Here is a 19,574-nt window from a genome sequence, read left to right on the forward strand (position 1 = left end):
TACTTCTTAAAATGAACATGTTCTAAGTTAAGCAACAATTAGCAAAGATGGAATTGGAGAAAGTTGAAATTGACACATTTATTCCCAATATGAGGGGGATAGATAGAGTTGACGTTGCTAGGCTTTTTCCATTGAGAGTGAGGGAGATTCAAACAAGAGGACATGAGTTGAGAGTTAAAGGGCAAAAGTTTAGGAGTAACATGAGGGGGAACTTCTTTACTCAAAGAGTGGTAGCTGTGTGGAACAAGCTTCAGCAGAAGTGGTTGAGGCAGGTTCGATGTGGTCGTTTAAAGTTAAATTGGATCGCTATATGGACAGGAAAGGAATGGAGGGTTATGGGCTGAGTGCAGGTTGGTGGGACTAGGTGAGAGTAAGAGTTCAGCACGGACTAGAAGGGTCGAGATGGCCTGTCTCCGTGCTGTAATTGTCATATGGTTATATGATTACATTTTGGATAAACAGTTTTTGTCCAGTTGACATGAAGTCAGAATATTAAAGAGAGTTGACAGTCTTCCTTTCTCCTCCACTTGCTCAAGCAACTGACACAAAATGCAGGGTTGAGTGTTGGTCATTATCTCATAAGATGTTGTAAACCAGCCCACAAAGGGCTTGCAGGCTAATTGACAATCAAGCCTGTAGTTATCCTCACCCAATTGCTCTGCAACAGTGTTTGGGCTAAGGCACTGCTAAATCTGTCAGGTAAAAATAGTCAAGGGAATTATGCTTGGGACACTCCTGATCTGCATAACCCTTGGTCCTATCAAAGAGTATCATCAACACCACCTCACTTGATCTGCCTTTTCCTCCCACACTTCTTTGTCTGCCTCTTTCCATCTACCATCCACCGGTTTGTTCTTCCAATTCCTTCCCTTCCCAGACTCAGCTGTCTCCATCTGCCCAATCACCTTCAACTTTCCTCAGTCCACCAATCACCTTTCCACCTATCTCCATCTGCCCAATCCCCTTCACCTTCCCTCCATACACCAATCACATTCCCAGCCTTGCCTGTCTCCGTCTGCCCAATCTCCTTCATACTGATCTCACTCATCCAACCTTAAACCTAATTTCGATCAAAGCAAAAGGAAATTGACATCAAATCACTCACAAAGCAGGTCGAATGTAGGACTTACAAAGCAAAACTCGGATAAAACATAATCAAGCTCTACTTACTTGCCACTCAGAATATCCTGCTTCAACTGTAGTACAAACAAGTATCTGTAAATAAAAATTCAGAGTCAAGCTAAATACATAAATATACACACACATATATACACACACGAACACACAGGCACACGATGCTTTACAGTGCCAAGGATCATGGTTCAATTCCCACCAGTCTATAAGGAGCTTGTACGTTCTCCCTGGGATATCATGGGTTCCCACCAGGTGTTCCAGTTCCATCCACATTTCAAAGATGTAAGGGTTAGGGTAAGTGACTTGTAGCTATGCCATATTGGTGTTAGAAGTGTGAAAACACTTGTGGGCTGCCCCCAGCACATACTTGGACTGTGTTGCTCACTGATGCATGTGATGTGAAAGCTGGTCTTTCTTTAATCTTTACACACTTCTATTAAACAGTAAGCTGTGATCTGGAATGTACTTGCAATGATGGTAGGAGAAATTCATTATTTCATTATGGAAATGGATGACTTTTCATTCAAACGTAGAATTGGACAGTGTGGGAACAGGGAATGGAGATACCTGCACTGACCATGATGCCAATTTAATCTGCACATTTCCCTGCACGTGGTCCTCAGTTACTGCTTGTTCATTACTCTGACCAAATGCCTCTTAAATGTGAGGATCATAACTGATTCAACCACTTCCCCAGGCAGTGCATTCCCTTGCCAGGGGAAACGGTGAAATGAGAAAGGGGAAAGGGAATGGGATTCATCAGACAGGTGATAAATGAACTTCTGTGCAATCTGCAACTTCAAATGCAACAGAATTTCAAGGGCAGTAAACCAGCAGAAACCAATTGAAAAAAAAAACACATGGAAGACATGTCTCTGCAAAATAAAATGCTACAGCAAAGGGAGAAATAAACTCACACTCTGACAGCCAAAGGGCACAAAAAAAATCCCAGAAACCAGTTCAAACAGAGAAAGGTTTTTTTACCATTTAAATCAATGACATGGTTGGTCAGTCACATGACCTAAGAGCACACTATCAAAGGTCTGTGTGTATCAGTTTTAATACCAGCTAGGCACAGAAGAAGACAGCATGTCACAGAAACTGGGAACTCAACGCTGATCAGGTCACAGCACTGAATCAGCCAATTTCATGGCCACATCCAATTACCCTCAGGTCTGCAGACACACTGGCTGATCTTTAGACTGCAAGCATTTTAAATGGGAGCAAGCAGAACTAAAATAACGTTGCTGTTCTGTACAGGACTGTTTCTGTGCTGTAATTGTTATATGGTTATGTCCAGTGCCCTGGATTATTAGAAGGCAGTAGTTAAAGGGTTCAGAAGATGTCAAAGTACAATGTTTTTATTTAAAGCTACTGAAAACAATGACTGAAGAGTCACACAAGACCGAAAAAGGCCTTCAGTCCAACTGGTCCATGCCAAGCAGAATTCCCATCTCTTCCTGCATTTGGCTAATATCCCTCTAAACCCCGGATTCCACAGACCCATTGCTTAATGGTATTGGCCCATGGCATAAAAAAGGTTGGGAACCCCCGGTCTAAACCATTCCAATCTATATACCTGTTCAACAGTCTTTTATTATTAATGCACCTACCGTCATTTCATATATGCACCACCTTCTGTGTGATAACGTTGCCCAGAAACTCTTCTTAAATCTTTCCACTTTCACTGTAAACCTTATGTCCTCTAATTCTTCATTCCCCAATCTTGGGAAAATACATCACGCATTCCCCCTAACTGTACCCCATTATTTTCCAACTTTCCAATGGATAAAGTTACAAACAGTTCAACCTCTCTACATTTAAGACCGGCAATATCCCTGTAATTTCAAGTTCCAGTGTGCCAATGTGTCTGAGGATCTATGCTGGACCCAACACATCGATGCAGCCTCAAAGAAGGCATGAGAGCGGCTATATTTCCTTAGGAGTTTGGGGGACATTTGGCGCGTCACCACACACACTTGCAAATTTCTACAGATATACTGTGGACAGCATTCTAACTGGCCGTATCACCAGCTGGTATGGGGGAGGTTACTGCACAGGATCAAAATAAGCTGCAGAGTTGCAAACACAGTCAGCTCCATCATGGGTACTGGCCTCCATAGTATCCAGGCCATCTTCACGGAGTGATGCCTTAAAAGCCGGCATCCTTCATTAAAGACCCCCACCACCCAGGACATACCCTGATCTTACTTCTACCATCAGGAGATAGGTACAGAAGCCTGAAGGCACACACTCAATGATTCAGAAACAGTTTGTTCGCCTCTGCCATTCGATTTCTGACTGGACATTGAACCCACGAACACTACCTGACTAACTTTCTACTTTTAACCTCAGTGCCCTGACTGATGAAGGCCAACGTGCCAAAAGCATCCTTCAGCACCATGTCTACCTGTGACACCATTTTCAAGGACCATTTGCTTGCACTTCTCAGTTCTTCTGATACGCAGCACTCCACAGGGCCCTGCTGTCCACAGCTACTGCCCTGATTTGTCTTCACAAAATGCAAGCAAAGACACGAAGGCTTTGAAGATGGTGCATAAGGTGTTCAGCAAGATGTTGCTTGGACTAAGTAGATTACCTCTGAGAGGTTGGACAAACTTGGCTTGTTTTCTCTGGAGCACTGGTGGCTGAGCAGGGACCTAGTCATAGAGTACTACAGCACAGAAGGAGGCCCTTCAGCCCATCTATCTGTGCTGAACTGCCATTCTACCTTTCCACATCAACCCCCACCTAGAACATAGCCCTCCACACTCCTCCCATCCACATATTTATCCAAATGCTTCTTAAACGCTGCCATCGAACCCACATCCACCACTCCTGCTGGTAGCTCATTCCATAGTCACACCACCCTAAGTGAAGTTGCCCTTCGTGTTCCCCTTAAATATTTCACCTTTCACTCTTAACCTATGACCTCTAGCTTTAGCTTCACCAAATCTCAGTGGAAAAAAGCCAGACTGCATTTACCCTGTCTATACCCCTCAATGTTTTGTACATCTGATTGAAGTATGGACAGGATAGATTCTCAGAATGCTTATCCCAAAGATGGGCATAGGTGAAAGGGGAAAACGCTTCACGGAGATTTGAGAGGCTTTTTTTTTTAGTTACACTACTAGATACCTAGAACGCTATGCTGGGGAGGTAATGTCAACAGGTACTACAGCAATGTTTCGTAGGTCGACAAGCAGGCAGGGACTGGAGGGATATAGATAATGTGCAGGCAAATAATTGGCATCATGGTCAATGCAGTCAAGATAACCAAAAGGCTGTTCATGTTTTGTATAGTTTTATGTTAAATCCCAACATATGCAAGTCCTGCCCACTGAAGGACTTCCGTCTCTCGTAAAGCCGTATCTGTGGCTTAGCCAACTTTCATAAAAATTGAACAATCATAATTAACTGAAATTCATAAACTGGTAAATATTAAAATAGCATTAAAACATAAAAGTACTAAAATACAGCAATAAATATATAGGATATTTAATTATTTCAGTAAACTAATGTAAATTATCTGTATTTTAAAAAAGTTAAGATTAGAGGGAATAGGTTTCGTGGTGAGAGGAGAAACTTAAAGATCTGAGGGGCAACATTAAAAGATGATGGAGGAACTCAGCAAGTCAGACAACATGTATGGAGGGAAAAGGCTAGTTGACACTGAGTTAAGCCAGCTTCATTTAGATTGAACTAAGTGTCAAATGTCCATTTCCTTCCACAGATGCTGCCTGACTTGCTGAGCTCCTCCAGTGCTTTTTTGTTGCTTCAGATTCCAGCATCTGCAGTCTCTTGTGCCTTGAAGATCTGAGGGGCGAGATTTCCCATATGGGGGGGGGGAAGAGGGGGAGCAGTTCAGTGGAACGAGCTGCCAGAGGAAGTAGTGGAGGCAAAAATAATTAGAATGGCGGGCACTTCAGTAGATAAGATAGGAAAGTGTAAAAGGTTAAGGACCTTATGAGAGCATAATAGAGATCACGACTGATATGGACAAGTTGCACTGAAGGGCCTGTTTCATTCTGTGCTGTGATTCTATGATGCTATGGCAGCCACTGAGAAGTTTGAATGGAGTTTTCAAACTCAACCCCCGCTTGGAAGTCAGTCGGTTCTTGTCAACACTTCACATCCTTGATTTATCCACAGATTGAAATATTGTGTTGCCAGTGATTTGGTTTTATTGAGAAATAAACCAATGAATTATCATGCACATTATCAGTGAATTAACTCTGCAGATGCATTAGTTTTTATATTTACATCTGTTATGAGCTCAGACTTAGAAGGCAAACACGTTCTGACATGCCTGTAAGAGCCATAGAATTATTATCCAGTACTGAACGTACTGTCAATGCAGCTTGGGAAATGCCAGCTGCAGAATTAGATAGTCTAGGTATTGACTCTTCTCTTGTCCACATTTTAACAGAGAACGCCACAGCACAGTACAAGCCATTCGGCCCAGCTCACAATGTTGGGCTGACCCTCAAAGATCAATCAAAAGATTTCTGGTTGAACACATCACAAAGGTCCCAGATTAAATTCCCCCATGTGATATAGAATTATTTTTATTTATTTTATGTTGAGGTATGGTGTGCAACAGTATTGGCCCCGTGAGCTGTACCATCCAGCAACCCACTGATTTAACCCTTGCCTAATCACAGTACAATTTACAATGATCAATTAACCTACTAACCAGTACATCTTTGGACTGTGGGAGCAAACTGGAACTTCCAGCAGAAACCCACAAGGAAGAACATACAAATGTTCTTATAGAGGATAACGGAATTGAACTCCGACACCGTTAGCTGTACTGGCGTTGTGCTTACCGCTACTCTGCCATTGCGCCCTCAATTAGTTGGTGGCTAAAGGTTGGAGAGACGAGGAAAATGGGCACTCAGGAGAGCAGATGTGGGAAGCTTGTCTAGAATGAGGTTGGCTATGATGTCCGTTATGCCACGGTCACCTCAATTCCAATTGACGAGGTGCCTATATCTGGAGGTATTGGTTGCAATCTTGCTACCTCAACGTTCAGGCATTTGGAGGGAGAGAAATTGGTCTTCAGGTTAAGTTGAGTTTACTATATGTATAGTGTGCATGTATGCTGAACATAGGTACAGAAAATAAAAAACTTGCATGCAGCGGTATTACGAACACTTTGGAATAGACAACACACAGAATATACAATATACATAAATTATTCCATAATTTGGGAAAAAGGTGCAAATGCAAAACCGCCTTCTGCATTCCAAATGTTCAGTCCCAATGACTACAATGGAACTAAATATCAAGAGCACAACAGACAGTCAAAATTCAACACCTGCTTGCTAATTCTAGCCAAAGTCTAATTTCTTTACAAGGGGTGAAAGGAATGCAGAAAAGGTAGCAGAATGGTTGTCAGTAACTTTGAGAAGCTCACAACTGGCTGAAAACCAGAGGCAATGCTCACAGGGTAAATGACAGAAACATCTTCTCACCTGGTTAATTCTTCATGCAGGTTGTTGGGTTCAGATGAATAAAACTTTACTCGGAGATGAAGACAGTATGGAGGGCCAACTTCAAAGGGAATTGAAAAGCAGATTCAGTACGTATACACAAGAGTAATATTCAAATCACAGTCAGAGTACAACAGCACAGAAACAGTCATTCAGCCCAAATTGCCTGTGCTGGGTTGTTTTTCTGCTTACTACCATCGACCTGCACCATCATTCTCCATATCCCTCATCCATGCACCTTCCCAAACAAAATATTACAACTAAACCAGCATCCCACACTTCCTCTGGCAACTTGCACCACCCTCGAACGAAGAAACTCCCCCCAGTCAATTCCACTGAAATATTTCACCTTGCAACCTAAACCCATGTCCTCTAGTTCTAGTCTCACCCAACCTCAGCGGAAGAAGCTTCATCTGTATCTGTCATTCTATCTATACCCCTCATGATTTTCTATACCTCTACATGATCTCCCCTCATTTTCCTGCACTCCAGGGAATGAAGCTGTAACTTATTCCACCTACTCTCTCTAATGCCAGCACATACTTTCTTAGGTAAGGGGCCTAAAACCCTGCTGACAACACTTCATGTACAGGCTGACCAAAGTCTTATAAAGACTCAGCAGTACATCCTTGCTTTTATATTCCAATCCTCTCAAAATGAATGATTTCATTTACCACATTACCATCCGGATCACTAATACAGAGAGAACCAACACTGGACTGAGAACAACCACTAGTCACAGGCCTCAGTCAGACAGACAACCATGTAAAATCAGAAGTGCTTCAGATTTTATTTTAATCCATAAGAATGAATGCCCTGAATTCAAACCAATCATGTCAAATCCAAAACTGTTATCTTGGATTTCACTTCATAGCTCCTGAAATTTTGCAACCTCTCGACTTGAACTTTGAAATATTTTCCTCCTTCCCACATCAACTAAGATTTCTGGCTGATCCCCAAACCTTCAAACTACCTTCTCTCTCTGTGCATTCTCTTACCATATCACCTGGCAAACAACATGCCCCATAGAACTTACCTTGACTGCTGCAGGAACACCCACCTATTCCCCTGCGTAATTCTTTACACTGGGTCCACCACGCAATGAACCCACTATGGTCTTGACGTCATTCTCCCTCTATTCAGCACCAGGATTTGGTTTGAAAGCACCACACTCCAAGGGAATTCCTGCATTACTCATTCTCCCCACCCAACTCTGCTGGGTGACCATCCAGGACAAAAAAAAAGTGGGTAGGAAAGATCAATGCAGACACTCCACACCCTGACAACTGCCTTTTCCAAATCTCTCTTCTGGAAAGCACTAAAGGGCTACAAAAACAAAATTTCACACCGTCTTAAAAGTTTCTTCCACGGACAGTTAATCTGATCAACCATTCTAATTAGCTCCTCACTCCCCCCCCCGCCCCCGCTACTGCACTGCAAATACTTTAAATCACTTTTTGTTATGCTGTTTTCATGCTGGTATTTATGCACATTTTGTTCCAATCTGCACTTTAATATCTGTATTTGTTGAATGCTGTTTTTGTTGCATGTTACATCAACACACCATGGCAAATTCTTAATACATGTAAATGTATATGGTGAATAAATTTGACCCTTGCCCATCCTCTCCACTCTGTTGGATGGTCACCAGTTGTTGAGTACCCGTCTCATCGAACATGCCCTCCCAGAATGTCACGGCTCCCTATATCCCTTCAGTGAGTTCAACTGCTCCACTTCAGAAATTTTCAGCTACTTTGAAGTGGTTGTCACTTTGCACCTGTTACTCAGGGACTAGAATAAACAGACTGGAAAGCAGCATAACCAGGAACACCACCACCACCCAGGTCACGTTCTCTTCTCCCTGCTGCCTCCAGGAAGACAGTACAGAGGCCTCTAGACTCAGCAGGTTCATGAACAGATATTACCCCTCAACCATCGGGCTTCTGAACCAAGGGGGATAACTTGGGATAACTTCACTCACCCCATCACAGAACTATTCCTGCAAACTGTGAACTCAGTTTTCAGGACTCTTCATTTTATGTCCTCGATATTTATTGTTTATTTATTTGTCATTATGATTTTTTTTTCTTTTGTACTTGCACTTTTTGTTGTCTTTTGAACACTGGTTGCCCACCCTGCTGTGTGCGGTCTTCCACTGGTTCTATTACAGTTATTGGATTTACTGTGAATGCCCGTAAGAACATAAATCTCAGGGTGACATCTATGCACTTTGATTATAAATTTAATTTGAATGGATTCAAATGCAACTTACTTTTCACTTGCTTCTTGATGCTCTTGGTGTTGTCCAACCAGTGCTGCAACATGAGGTACATAATGGCACATTAACTTCCAACAGAGCCGGGAGATCGTGTAAACCTGCCAGACAAAGCAACCCCCTTCCCCTTTTTGCACAAAGACCATGAAGGACAGTTAACGTCCTTTCAGCAAAGTAAACTCGCTGCATTCTATGATCTATTTGTTGATCACACTGACTGAGATCTGCACTGTTATCGTCAGTCAGAAATGGCAGGCTTGCGTCTGCTGATGCTGTCAATAATGATGTAAATGGCCAAGAAGCACTCAAAATGGAAAGGCACACCCCCTACAAAACAGTTGTGAGGAAAGGTGAGGGAACTGAAAGGGTAACTGGAGCTCTCCTTAACAAGACAATCTGACCTATTCAGGATAGAGTGGATGTGGTGAGCATGTTTCGATTAGTGGGAGACCCTTGAAGCTGAGGGCACAGCTCAGAATACAAGGACATCTGGAGAAGACAAATCTCAGAGTTGCACACTGCATACATACTTTGATAATAATAACACATACTTTGAACTTTGATCTCTTTAGAACAGAGATGAGGAGGCATTTCTTTAGCCACAGGGTGATGAACTGGTGGAATTCATTGCCACAGATGGCTGTGGAAGCCAAGTCAAGGTTACGGGGAGAAGGCAGGGGAATGGGGTTAAGAGGGAAAATAAATCAGCCATGATGGAATGGCTGAGCAGTCTAGATGGGCTGAATGGCCTGGCTCTCCTCCTATGTCCTGTGGTCTATTTCGTGTTTGCTGTATTAAATATTTTCAGGATCTCAATTTTTTTTTTTGCTTTTGACTTACAAAACACTCTAGACTTTCATGTAGAGACAGAAACTAGCAAATTATTCATCTCTCCAGATTTCCAAATACCAATTTTAATTTATTTTATGTGAAAAATGGATTTAATTGGAAGCAAATTTTGAAATTCTTCGAAGTATCAATAGAAATAAAATTTGGGATTGGTTCAACAACTGGTAGGCGAGCCCTCTCATTGGATTCACTTTTTAAACAATGAAAGGAGAAAAATGTCTCCCAGTAATTTCCAGAAAGAGTTCCAATTTCATCTGAATGTAGAACATAACAGCACAGGACAGGCTCACGACATTGTACCAAACCTCTAACCTACTCCAAAATCAATCTAATCCTGCCCTCCTACATAGCCCTCCATTTTTTATTCATCCCATGTGGTGGCAGAGGTAGATACATTAGGAGTACGCCAACTAGTGGAGTGGTGCCACAGCAACAACCTGGCACTCAATTGTCAGTAAGACGAGAGAGCTGATAGTGGACTTCAGGAAGGATAAGACAAAGGAACACATACCAATCCTCAGAGGGATCAGAAGTGAAGAGAGTGAGCAGCTTCAAGTTCCTGGGTGTCAAGATCTCTGAGGATCTAACCTGGTCCCATCATATTGATGTAGTCATAAAGAAGGCAAGACAGTGGCTATACTTTATTAGGAGTTTGAAGCGATTTGGCATGTCAACAAATACACTCAAAAACTTCTACAGTTGTACTGTGGAGAGCATTCTGACAGGCTACATCACAGTCTGGTATGGAGGGGCTACTGCACAGGACGAAAAGAAGCTGCAGAAGGTTGTAAATCTAGTCAGCTCCATCTTGGGCACTAGCTTACAAAGTACCCAGGACATCTTTAGGGAGTGGGTTCTCAGAAAGGCAGTGTCCATTATTAAGGACCTCCAGCACCCAGGGCATGCCCTTTTCTCACTGTTACCATCAGGTAGGAGGTACAGAAGCCTGAAGGCACACACTCAGTGATTCAGGAACAGCTTCTTCCCCTCTGCCATCCGATTCCTGAATGGACTTTGAAGCTTTGGACACTACCTCACTTTTTTAATATACAGTATTTCTGTTTTTGCACATTTTTTAATAATCTATTCAATATACGTAATCGATTTACTTGTTTATTTATTATGTTTTATTGTATTTATTTTTTTTTCTCTCTCTGCTAGATTATGTATTGCATTGAACTGCTGCTGCTAAGTTAACAGATTTCACATCACATGCCGGTGAAAATAAACCTGATTCTGATTCTGAGTATTTAAGAGTTCCTTAAATGCCCGAATACATCTGTCTCTACCGTCACTCCTGGTGGGGTGTTCCACCACTCCCTGTATAAAAATCTTAACTCTAACACCCCCTAACACACCCTCCCCCCATATATTCCTCCAATCACCTCAATGTTATGCCCTCTTGTGTTAGCCGTTTTCACTCTGGGAAGAAGTCTCTGGCTATCCACTCTATGTAGGTCTCTCGTCATCTCTATCAAGTCATCTGCTTAAGGAGTTTCTGCAGAATGAGCACCAAGGACAGGAGGCTTCAACAAACTTGAATTACATGCTCATTTATCGAAGGTCTGTGAATCTCCCTTTTGAAAGCCATCTTTATTCGAAACTGTGAATTATGTCAAGAAATAGCAGTAACCCTTTCTTTTGTTGCTGGGAATTAAAATGAATATGCACAAGAAACACACCCTCACACCTCTGGGCTGCAGTGGTGACTTCACAAGGATGGAGGTGGTCCTGTTCTTTGACAGTCTCACAAGGGGCAATGAACGTCCGCAACCTCTGCAAACAGCTTTAGCTCCAAAAGGCCTCAACAACTTCTGAGCTGTCTTGGTGTTAATCGTTCCCGCAGAGGAGAAGAACAATCCAGACTGGGCCTGGTACTCCCTGCTTTTTCTCAGCTTAGGTCTGTTTTCCTTCAGCTCCTCCACATTCCAGCGCAGGACATGTAAAAGCTCTCCGCCGGGCCATCGACACACACTTTGTTTAGAGAATCACTAAATACCCAAACGTAGAGCTTTCAGCCTTCTCAGATGAGGCAGCTCTCGAGATTAACCAGCCAAATACAAAACAGATGTCGAAATGTACTCAGCAACATTCAGTGGGAGGTTAAATTGATCAGTTTTTAAAATGTTGTAAGGGTAATAACTCCTAATGAAAATCAACATTTTGAGTGCATCATAAATTTTACATGCAGCATGAACACTCGAAGCATGCATCATCAAACCTGATTTACACGTCAGTGGGTGCCACGGTAACGTAGTGATTTATGCGACGCTCTTACAGCTCAGGGCAAAGTTCGGAGTTCAATCCCCACGTCCTCTGTAAGGAGTCTGCACGTCCTCCCCATGGAACATGTGGGTTTTCTCTGGGCACTCCAGTTTCCACCCACAGTCCAAAGACGTACTGGTTAAAAGGTTAGTTGTCATTATAAATTGTCCCGTGACTTGGGTAGGGTTAAATCGGGGATTGGTTGGCGATAAATAAACTCCAATCCAGGCGTTAGGTTCCTTCTGGATGGAAAGATGTGTAAAGTTTCTACCATGCTTGATAGCAAAGAAGGTTTTCAACAAAGCCTTGGCCTGTTTTGACTCTTACCCTGAAAGGAAAATCGTTACCCTAACAATCAGATGCACCTTACTGTAAAGTCCCAGGAAAAAATGATCTTTACAAATTTACTTTTAGACCACAAGACCCAGAAGCAGAATTACGCCATTTGGCCCATTGACTGTGCTCCACCATTCCTTCATGGTCGATTTATGATCCCTCTGTACCCCAGCCTCTTGCCTTCCTTCCATAACCTTCGACTAACCAAGAACCTATCAACTTCTGCTTTAAATATACAAAATGACTTGCCCTCCACAACTGTGCGTGGCAATGAATTCCACAGATTCATCACCCTACAGCTAAGTAAATTCTTTCTCATCTCTGTTTTAAAGGGATGTCTTTCTATTCTGAGGCTGTGCCCTCTGGTGCTAGACTCAGCCTCTATAGGAAACATCCTCTCCACCTACACCCTGTCTAGACCTTTCAATATTCAATAGGTTTCAATGAGATTCCGCCCCACCCCCCAACCCTTCATTCTTCTAAACTTCAGTGAGTACAGAGTCAGAGCCATCAAATGCTCCTCATACACTCCCGGGCTCGTCCTTGTGAACCTCCTCTGAACTTTCGCCAATGTCAGCACATCCTCTCCATGTCAAAACTGCTCACAGTACTCCAAATGAGGCCGCATCAGTGACTTATAAAGATAAACTAAAACGAAGCTTCCAATTACGACAACAAAAAATAGCTTAAAACAAGTAAGAAAATAAGTCTTTATTTAGAGTCATAGAAAAGTACAGACCTGAAACAGGCACTTCAGCACATCCAGTCCATGCCAAAATCCTTTAACCTGCCTATTCCCATCGACCTGCACCCAGACCATAGCCCTCCATACCCCTACCATCCATGTTTCTACCCAAACTTCTCCTAAACATTGAAATGCACCACTTGCATGCACCACTTGTGCTGGCAGCTCATTCTACACTCTCACCACCCTCGGAGTGAAGAAATTTCCCTTCATGTTTCCCTTAAACATTTTGCCTTCCACCCTTAACCCATGACCTCTGATCCTCTGGTTGTAGTCTCAACCTAACCTCAGTGGAAAAAGCCTGCTTGCAGTTACCCTATCTATACCCCTCATAATTTTGTATATCACTAATAAAACTTCCTCTCAATTGTCTACATTCCAAGAAATACCTGCATTAAATGTCAATGATTTGGATGATGGAATTGATGGCTTTGTTGCAAAGTTTGCAGACGATATGAAGATAGGTGGAGGGGCAGATAGTTTTGAGGAAGTAGAGAGGCTACAGAAGGATTTAGACAGATTAGGGGAATGGGCAAAAAAATGGCAGATGGAATACAGTCTTGGGACGTATAAGGACATGCACTTTGGTAGAAGAAATGAAAGGGCTGACTTTTTCTACATGGAGAAAATACAAAAAACTGAGGTTCAAAGGGACTTGGGAATCCTTGTGCAGGAATCACTAAAGGTTATTTTGCAGGTTGAGTCTGTGGTGAGGAAGGCAAATGTGAAGTTGGCATTCATTTCAAGAAGACTAGAATATAAAAGCAAGCATGTAATGTTGAGACTTTATGAAGCACTGGTGAGGTCTCTTTTGGTGTAATGTGAGCAGTTTTGGGCCCCATAGCTTAGAAAGGCTGTGCTGAAACTGGAGAGAGTTCAAAGGAGATTCAGGAAAATGATTCCAGGATTGAATGGCTTGTCATATGAAGAGCGGTTGATGGCTCTGGGCCTGTATTCACCAGAATTCTGAAGAATGAGGGGTGATCTCATTGAAAACTATCTAATGTGAAAGGTCTTGATAGAGCAGATGTGAAGAGGATATTTCCTATGGTGGGAGAGTCTAGGACGAGAGAACACAGCCTCAGAATAGTGGGACATTCTTTTAGAACAGAGGAGGTATTTCTTTAGCTAGTGTGGTGAATCTGTGGAATTCTTTGCCACAGGTGTGGAGGCCAAGTCTTTATGTATACTTAAGGCAGAGGTTGATAAATTATTGATTGATTAGGGCATGAAGAGATATAGGAAGAAGGCAAGAGCTTGGGGCTGACAGGAAAATAGGATCAGCTGTGATGAAATGGTGAAGCAGGCTTGATGGGCCAAATGGCCTAATTCTGTTCCTACATCCTATGGTCTCAAGGAATACAGTTTTAACCTATTCAATCTTTCCTAACAACTCAGGTCCTCCAGACCCCGCAACATCGTGTAGAGTTTCTCCGTATTCTTTCAACTTTATTTACATCTTTCTTGTAGGTAGGTGACCAAAACTGTACACAATACTCCAAATTAGGCCTCACCAATGGCTCATACAACTTCAACATAACATCCCATCTCCTGTACTCAATACATTGATTTATAAAGGCCAATGTGCCAAAAGCCTTCTTTACGACCCTATCTGCATGTCACTCCATTTCCAACGAATTATGAACCTATATTCCCAGATCCCTTTATTCTACCGCACTGCTCAGTGCCCGACCGCTCACTGGGTAAGATCAGTTTGGTCCCACTGAAGTGCAAAACCTTGCACTTGTCTGCATTAAATTCCATCTGCCATTTTTTAGCCCATTTTTCCAGCTGATGCAGATCCTTCTGCAAGCCTTGATAGCTTTCTTTGCAGTTCACTCCATCCCCAGTCTTGGTGATCAAGTTAACCACACTGTCATCCAGGCCATTGATATAGATGACAAACAACAAAGGACCCAGCAATGATGCCTGTGACACACCATTAGTCTCAGGCCTCCTGTCAGAGAGGCAAGCATCCACTACTACTCTTTGGCTTCTTCCACAAATCCAGAGTCTAATCCAATTTACTGTCTCATTTTGAATGCTGAGCAACTGAACTTTATTGGGCCAACCTCCCATGCTGGACATTGGTAAACTAAAGTCTACGAAGACAACATGCACTGCTTTGACTTCATTCACTTTCCTGGTAACTTCCTCGAAATAAGCTGTAAGATACCGCACAAAGCCATGCTGACTATCCTTAATCAGTCCATGTCTATCCAAATACTTCTATATCCGGTCCCTTAGAATACCTTCCAATAACCTTCCCACAACTGATGTCAGACTCACCCGCCTATAGTTTCCTGGCTTATGTGTAGAGCCCCTTTTAAACTCGGAACAACATTGGCTATCCTCCAATCCTCTGGTACCTCTCTTATTGCTAAAGATGATTTAAATATCTCTACTAGAGCCTCATCAACTTCGGCACTTGTCTTCCGTAGGGTCTGAAGGTTCACCTTGTCAGGCCCCGAGGATTTATCCACCCTGATTGTGTCAGGATAGCAAACCCCTCCTCCTCTGTAATCTGTACAAGGCCCATGAAGTTGATACTATTTTGCTTTACTTCTATAGACTCTGTGTCCATCTCCTGAGTAAATAAAGGTGTAAATAATTTATTTAAGATCTTCCCCATCTGATTTGGCTCAACACATGGATTACCATTCTGGTCTTAGAGAGGACTAATTTTGCCCCTCGCAATTCTTTAGTTCTTAACTTATCTGTAGAATACCTTAGGATTCTCCTTCATGTTGTCTGCTGGAGCAACTTCCTGCCTTCTTTTAGCCTTCCTGATTTCTTTCTTAAGTGTTCTCTTGTATATCTTATACTCCTAAGCAACTCATTAGTTCCTACTTGCCTATACCTTATAAGTACCTCTTTTTTTCTTAAACCAGGGCCTCAATATCTCTTGAAAACCAAGGTTCCCTACACTTGATGTCTTTACCTTTTATTCTGACAGGCACACACAAGCTCAAAATTTCGCTTTTGAAGGCCTCCCACTTACCAAGTACACCTTTGCCAGAAAACAGCCTGTCCCAAAAATGTTCATTTCTGCTAACATCAAAATTGGTCTTGCTCCAATTTAAAATCTCACCCTGCAGACCAGACATATCTTTTTTCATATTTACTAATAATCTAATGGCATTGTGGTCACTGGATGCAAAGTGTCCCCTACACAAATTTCTGTCACCTGCCTGTCTCATTCCCTAATATCAGACCCAGTATCTCACGCTCTCGTTGAGACTCCTACGTACTGATGAAGGAAACCTCCCTGGACAAATCTGACAAACTCCATCTCATCTAGTCCTTTTACAGTTGGGGATTCCTAGCCAATATGTGGAAAGTTAAAAATCACCTACTATAACAACCTTATGTTTCTTGCAACAATCTGCCATCTCTTTACAAATTTGTTCCTCTAAATCCTTAAGACTGTTGGGCAGTCAGTAATATAGCACCATTAACATGATTATACCTTTCTTATTTCCAAGTTCCACCCATTACACCTCACTGGTCGAGTCCTCCAGTCTGTCCTGACAGAGCACTGCCGTGACAATTCCATGACCAGTAACGTCACCCCTCCTTCCTTAATCCCTCCCGCTTTGTCATGTCTAAAACAACAGAACCCTGGAATATTGAGCTGCCAGTCCTGCCCCTCTTGCAATCAAGTTTCACAAATGGCTACAATATCATAATTCAAGGTCTTGATCCATGTCCTGAGCTCAACTGCCTTTCCTACAATACTTCTTGCATTGGATTATATGAAGCTGAAGGCACAAGTCTCACCTTTTGACTCCTGACTTTGTCTGAGGTCTTACCAACATCTGTCTCCACAACCTCCCCACTAACAGTTCTGGCACTCTGGTTCCCATTGCCCTGCAACTCTACTTTAAACCCCACCGTGCAGCATTATCAAACCTTTCTGCTAGGATATTAGGCCTCCTCCAGTTTAAGTGCAAACTGTCCCTTCTGCACAGTTCCCACCTCCCTGGAAGAGAGCCCAATGATCCAAAAATCTTATGCCCTCCCTCCTACACCAACTCCGAAGTCACTTATTAAACTGTATAAACTTCCTAATTCTGTCCTCACTAGCACATGGCATGGGTAGCAATTCTCAGATCACAACCCTGGAGATGTTGCCCATACAACTTAGCACCGAACTCCCTGAACACTCTGTGCAAGACCATGACTTCTGGCTGTTCATCCTCCCACTCAAGAATGCTGAGTTCTCAATCTGAGGTGTCCTGGACCTTAGCACGTGGGAGGGAACATACCATCCGGGAATTTCATTCTCGCCCACAGAACTCCCTTTCTGTTCCCTTAACTAATGAATCCACCATCACCGCACACCTCTTCTCCACATCCCCCACCCCCCTCCCCATCCATTCTGAGTCACAGATTTAGACTAAGTGCCAAAGACCCGACCGCTGTGACTTTCCTCTGCTCGGTCGTCCCTCCCCAACAGTATCCAGCATTTAAAATTTTTCTTCCAGATATTTTCCACAGGTTTCAGACAAGCATATTTTTAGAAGCTTAGATTTAATTTCTTCATCAATCAATATTGCATTTTTCCTTCTTTGCATCACGCAGCTATATAGACAACTCAAATAATCTGGCAGAAGAGTTTACCAATTCAAAGAAATGATCAGAGATTCCAGAAAGCTCTCTTGTAATGTAATGCTTTAAAATAGTACAAGTTGCGAACTTGTCATTCTTCCCTGAATACAAGAAACAAATACGCTCTTAAACATAACTAAAGCAACTAAAGCTAATACAATTAACAAATCATTCCCCCCCCCCCCCCACCAATCCAGAGAAAAATAATGTCTGGGAATGCAATTTATCAAATCACGCACAATACAAGCTGTGGAAATCGATTCAATTAACACCATTAAGAATCGACTGGATGAAGAGGGCATCTCACCGCTACTTGAGCAGAGTCCATGAACCTGAGGCCGAAGTAATCTTTCTCAATGATGTCGAGATGGTACATGATTTGCTCAAACAATTCCTGGCCTTTAGCTTTTTTCTAAACAGGAAAAAAAGAAGAAAATTTCAATGCTAATATTTAAAATCTTTCTTCCAGACATCTTCCACAGGTTTCAGACAAATATATTTTAGAAACATAAATCCAATGTCTTCATCAATCAATCAATATTGCAATTTCTCTGCAAGATAAAATACATATGTTTCAAATATTTCCTCATAAATCTGACCAGTGGTCTCTGGCATGTTAACTGGATAGACCTCTTCACGGTTGCTGCCTGGACTGTTAAGAATTTCCAGAGTTGTCTCTTTCTATTTCAGATTTCCAGCGCCTGCATTTTGGGCTTTTAGATCACAATTGTTTCCATAAGACCATAAGACAAAGGAGCAGAATTAGGCCATTCAACCCATCAAATCTGTCCTGCCATTCCATCATGGTTGATCCCAGATCCCACTCAACCCCATACACCTGCCTTCTCACCATATCCTTTGATGCCCTGACTGATCAGGAAACTATCAACTTCCACCTTAAATATTTCAACGGACTTGGCCTCCACCGCAGACTGGGGCAGAGCACTCCACAGATGCGCTGCTCTCTGGCTAAAAAAATTCCCCTTTGTCTCTGTTCTAAAGGGTCGCCATGCAATTCTGAGGCTGTGCCCTCTAGTTCTGGATATCCCCACAGTAGGAAACATCCTCTCCACATCCACCTTATCCACCTTTCAACACTTGGTAGGTTTCAATGAGATCCCCTCGCATTCTTCTAAATTTCAGTCAGTACAGGCCCAAGGCTGCCAAACGCCCCTCATATGTTAACCCCTTCATTCCCAAAATCATCCTCATGAATTTCCTCTGGACTCTCTCAAATGACAACACATTCTTTCTGAGATATGGGGACCAAGCTTCATCGAACATTATCAGGCAAAACTTGAGCCACACAGGGCACTATGGTATCACTGCAGTTAGCACGGCGCTATTGCAGCTCAGGGTGTTGGAGTATAGAGTTCAACTATGGCGTCCTCTGTAAAGAATTTGCATGTCTTCCCCATGGAGTGCTTGGATTTTCTCCAGGTGCTCCGGTTTCCACCCCCAGTCCAAAGATGTACTTGTTAGTAAGTCATTGTAAATTATCCCATGATTTGGCTAAGGTTAAATCTGTAGGTTGCTGGGTGGTGCGACTCGAAAGGCCAGAAGTGACTGAGTGGGTGGGTGGGTGAGTAAGTAGGCGGGAGAGAGAGTCAAAGGTAGAGTGAAAAACCAGTCGTACATACCATTCATCCAGATCAATTACTAAAATAATTCACTGAGTTAGTACAACAGAATAATTGCCAAGTGCAGAATAAGTGACAGTGAAATTGGAGTTCAGGTAGACAATAAGCTGCAAGGTCAAGGTCATTACGAGATAGATTGAGAGCTCAAGAGTTTATGCTATGGAACTATTCAATAGTCTTACAACAAATTTGCTGTGCTTGAGCCTGGTTCTGCTTGCTTTCAG

At 42.6% G+C, this 19,574-nt stretch overlaps 1 protein-coding gene across 3 annotated transcripts in view; it reads right to left on the reverse strand.

The window, feature by feature from the left end:
• epb41l5 (erythrocyte membrane protein band 4.1 like 5) overlaps nt 1–19,574 on the reverse strand; it is a 204,997-nt gene that overhangs the window by 111,523 nt on the left and 73,900 nt on the right. For all 3 annotated transcript variants that reach the window (XM_072258719.1, XM_072258718.1, XM_072258717.1), the window contains exons 2-5: nt 18,018–18,122; nt 8,902–8,944; nt 6,612–6,690; nt 1,171–1,215 (exon numbers count right to left, since the gene is read on the reverse strand). In XM_072258719.1, the coding sequence (XP_072114820.1) occupies nt 1,171–1,215; nt 6,612–6,690; nt 8,902–8,944; nt 18,018–18,122 (272 nt within the window). The remainder of the gene's footprint in view (nt 1–1,170; nt 1,216–6,611; nt 6,691–8,901; nt 8,945–18,017; nt 18,123–19,574) is intronic.

This window comes from Mobula birostris, chromosome 5, assembly GCF_030028105.1.
Source record: "Mobula birostris isolate sMobBir1 chromosome 5, sMobBir1.hap1, whole genome shotgun sequence".
Classification (NCBI taxonomy): domain Eukaryota; kingdom Metazoa; phylum Chordata; class Chondrichthyes; order Myliobatiformes; family Myliobatidae; genus Mobula; species Mobula birostris.